Genomic DNA, 1,571 nt, shown 5'->3' on the forward strand with positions numbered 1-1,571 from the left:
TGTGCTTTCTTGTCGTTGCTGTATTAAATCTTACTCTCTATACATCTTAAGTTCGGTCTCAGTGTCTTCTTGGGTGCGCGGCTGACCCGAGGCTTGAGTAAGTGCCTCCCTTTGGGAGTTTTGGAGTCTTTCACCATCTTAGGAATATCCTAAAAGCCAGCTAAAAAGGAAACAACTAAAATGACCAAGGGAACAGAAAAGTTATCTTTAAAAGTTTGTAGTGAAAGCTGACTGTTGGTGGCGCACACCTTTAATCCCAGCACTCGGGAGGCAGAGGCAGATGGATTTCTGAGTTGGAGGCCAGCCTGGTCTACAGAGTGAGTTCTAGGATAGCCAGGGCTACACAGAGAAACCCTGTCTCAAAAAACAGAAAAGAAAATTGAAAAGAGCCACGTTTTTTGTTTGTTTAGGTTTGAGATAAGATTTCACTATGTAAGGCTAGCTAGCCTAGAACTTGCAATGTAGACCAGGCTAGCGTTGAACTCACAGAGATCTGTTGCCTCTCTGTCTCCTGAGTGCTGGGATTAAAGGTGTGCATCACCACACCCAGCAAAAGCTGGGTTGAACTTAGTTTAAAACATAACGACAGGGGCTAGGAAGGTGATTCCGTAGTGCTTGCTGGGCAAGCAAAAGGACCGAAATCTGGATCCTTAATACCCATGTAAAAAGCAGAGCACCGTGGCACATGCCTACAATCCTAGTCCTGGGAAGGCAAAGATAGTAAGACTGCTAGAGCTTGGTGGCCACTACAACTGGTTAACTTGGTTAGCTTTAACCTGTCTTTAAAATTAAGGTAGCCACCATAAAGGAAAATACGCAAATCACTCTTACCTCCATACATGTTGTAGTTAACATGCGTACACACACACACAAACACACACTAGTTGACACTAAAAATAATTGCCTTAGCATACACAAAATTTAGGGTTCAATCCTAGCATATCACACACACACACACACACACACACACACAAATATCTCTGTCTCACTCACTCACTCACTCTCACACACACAGATGCCATTTTAATGAAAGATCAGGAAAAAAGTAAGAAAATAAAGTGAGAAATTAAGTATTTTTGCATAAATGTCCAAGGCTAATCTGGTTCAAAGACTACTAAATACTATTTAACATGAAATGTTACTGAAAATGCACAGCTTCCTTCCATTAGGGTCCCATAATCCCCACAAACCTCCTTATAGTCATTTTTGGCCTAGGAAGCTAATATGTCAAACACAGTTTGTTTTTTTTTTCCCCTTCCCCTGAAAAGCAAGAGATATGTTGTACTAAACTAATGGGAAAGTAATGGGACAAAGCTAGATGACAGAGATTGAAGGCATGACTCCTGTAGGTTCCCATTTCATGATAAAGGCCTCTAAGCAAAGCTTCAGAAGTCTAGCCTACCTGGTCTGCACAGGTCTCCATGCTGCTCCTTTTCACTGGCGTAGACCTCCATGCACCAAGCATGGTATGCAAATGAGAAGAGATCTTCTATTTTACCAGGTGGTCGGATTGCATTGTTCAATCTCTTAAGCCAATCTTGACATTGCTCAAAGGTTGGGAACTGACACCT

General features: G+C 42.1%; 1 protein-coding gene across 4 annotated transcripts in view; it reads right to left on the reverse strand.

Moving 5' to 3' along the window:
- The window catches only part of Mtmr3 (myotubularin related protein 3), a 130,994-nt gene that overhangs the window by 46,637 nt on the left and 82,786 nt on the right, over positions 1 to 1,571 (reverse strand). For all 4 annotated transcript variants that reach the window (XM_021176003.2, XM_029484043.1, XM_021176002.2 and 1 more), the window contains exon 6: positions 1,403 to 1,569. In XM_021176003.2, coding sequence (XP_021031662.1) covers positions 1,403 to 1,569 — 167 coding nt within the window. The remainder of the gene's footprint in view (positions 1 to 1,402; positions 1,570 to 1,571) is intronic.

The sequence above is a fragment of the Mus caroli genome, chromosome 11, assembly GCF_900094665.2.
Source record: "Mus caroli chromosome 11, CAROLI_EIJ_v1.1, whole genome shotgun sequence".
Classification (NCBI taxonomy): domain Eukaryota; kingdom Metazoa; phylum Chordata; class Mammalia; order Rodentia; family Muridae; genus Mus; species Mus caroli.